General features: G+C 56.2%; 1 protein-coding gene across 1 annotated transcript; it reads left to right on the top strand.

Moving 5' to 3' along the window:
- Positions 1–577: 577 nt before the first annotated feature.
- On the top strand, positions 578–1,519 carry LOC115183150 (sperm acrosomal protein FSA-ACR.1-like; the record flags this gene model as incomplete). The annotated part of the gene is made up of 1 exon (XM_029744477.1): positions 578–1,519. A coding segment is annotated over one exon (942 nt), but the record flags the coding sequence as incomplete, so codon positions are not given.
- Between the last annotated feature and the right edge of the window lie 410 nt (positions 1,520–1,929).

Genomic DNA, 1,929 nt, shown 5'->3' with positions numbered 1-1,929 from the left:
GGTGGTGGGGGTAGTGGTGGTGGGGGGACTAGTGGTGGTGGGGGGGTAGTGGTGGTGGGTAGTGGTGGTGGGGGGGTAGTGGTGGTGGGGGGGTTGTGGTGGTGGGGGGGTAGTGGTGGTGGGGGGGGTAGTGGTGGTGGGGGTGTAGTGGTGGTGGTGGGGGGTAGTGGTGGTGGGGGGGGTAGTGGTGGTGGGGGGGTAGTGGTGGTGGGGGGGGTAGTGGTGGGGGGTAGTGGTGGTGGGGGGGTAGTGGTGGGGGGTAGTGGTGGTGTGTGTGTGTGTGTGTGTGTGTGTGTGTGTGTGTGTGTGTGTGTGTGTGTGTGTGTGTGTGTGTGTGTGTGTGTGTGTGTGTGTTCCTACCTGTGAGGACCTGCGACAACAGTAATGAACGGCGCTTTGTTTGGGAATTAAAGATCTGATCATGGATTTGGTAGATTTGTAGAAGTGTGTTGTAAGTACAGTCCAGACCATCACATGTCTCAGTACAGAACCATCACGTCTCAGACCCATAACCATCACATGTCTCAGTACAGAACCATCACATCTCAGTAGACACACTCTCACTGTTGGGGAGCAGATCGGTCATCGGACTGTTTTGGAAAACAGGAGTCCAGTAACCGGCCAACCGGAACACAGGAGTCCAGTAACCGGCCAACCGGAACACAGGAGTCCAGTAACCGGCCAACCGGAATACAGGAGTCCAGTAAACCGGCCAACCGGAATACAGGAGTCCAGTAATTGGCCAACCGGAATACAGGAGTCCAGTAACCGGCCAACCGGAATACAGGAGTCCAGTAACCGGCCAACCGGAATACAGGAGTCCAGTAACCGGCCAACCGGAATACAGAAGTCCAGTAACCGGCCAACCGGAATACAGAAGTCCAGTAACCGGCCAACCGGAACACAGGAGTCCAGTAACCGGCCAACCGGAATACAGGAGTCCAGTAACCGGCCAACCGGAATACAGGAGTCCAGTAACCGGCCAACCGGAATACAGAAGTCCAGTAACCGGCCAACCGGAATACAGAAGTCCAGTAACCGGCCAACCGGAACACAGGAGTCCAGTAACCGGCCAACCGGAATACAGGAGTCCAGTAACCGGCCAACCGGAATACAGAAGTCCAGTTACCGGCCAACCGGAACACAGGAGTCCAGTAACCGGCCAACCGGAACACAGGAGTCCAGTAACCGGCCAACCGGAATACAGGAGTCCAGTAACCGGCCAACCGGAATACAGGAGTCCAGTAACCGGCCAACCGGAATACAGAAGTCCAGTAACCGGCCAACCGGAATACAGAAGTCCAGTAACCGGCCAACCGGAACACAGGAGTCCAGTAACCGGCCAACCGGAATACAGGAGTCCAGTAACCGGCCAACCGGAATACAGAAGTCCAGTTACCGGCCAACCGGAACACAGGAGTCCAGTAACCGGCCAACCGGAACACAGGAGTCCAGTAACCGGCCAACCGGAATACAGGAGTCCAGTAAACCGGCCAACCGGAATACAGGAGTCCAGTAATTGGCCAACCGGAACACAGGAGTCCAGTAACCGGCCAACCGGAACACAGGAGTCCAGTAACCGGCCAACCGGAATACAGGAGTCCAGTAACCGGCCAACCGGAATACAGGAGTCCAGTTACCGGCCAACCGGAATACAGGAGTCCAGTAATTGGCCAACCGGAATACAGAAGTCCAGTTACCGGCCAACCGGAATACAGACGTCCAGTAACCGGCCAACCGGAATACAGACATCCAGTAACCGGCCAACCGGAATACAGGAGTCCACTAACCGGCCAACCGGAATACAGGAGTCCAGTAACCGGCCAACCGGAACACAGAAGTCCAGTAACCGGCCAACCGGAACACAGAAGTCCAGTAACCGGCCAACCGGAATACAGGAGTCCAGTAACCGGCCAATCAGACAATCTG

This window comes from Salmo trutta, unplaced genomic scaffold (assembly GCF_901001165.1).
Source record: "Salmo trutta unplaced genomic scaffold, fSalTru1.1, whole genome shotgun sequence".
Classification (NCBI taxonomy): Eukaryota; Metazoa; Chordata; class Actinopteri; order Salmoniformes; family Salmonidae; genus Salmo; species Salmo trutta.
The sequence above is the reverse complement of the archived record's forward strand: the minus strand, read 5'-3'. Positions and strand labels throughout refer to the sequence as shown.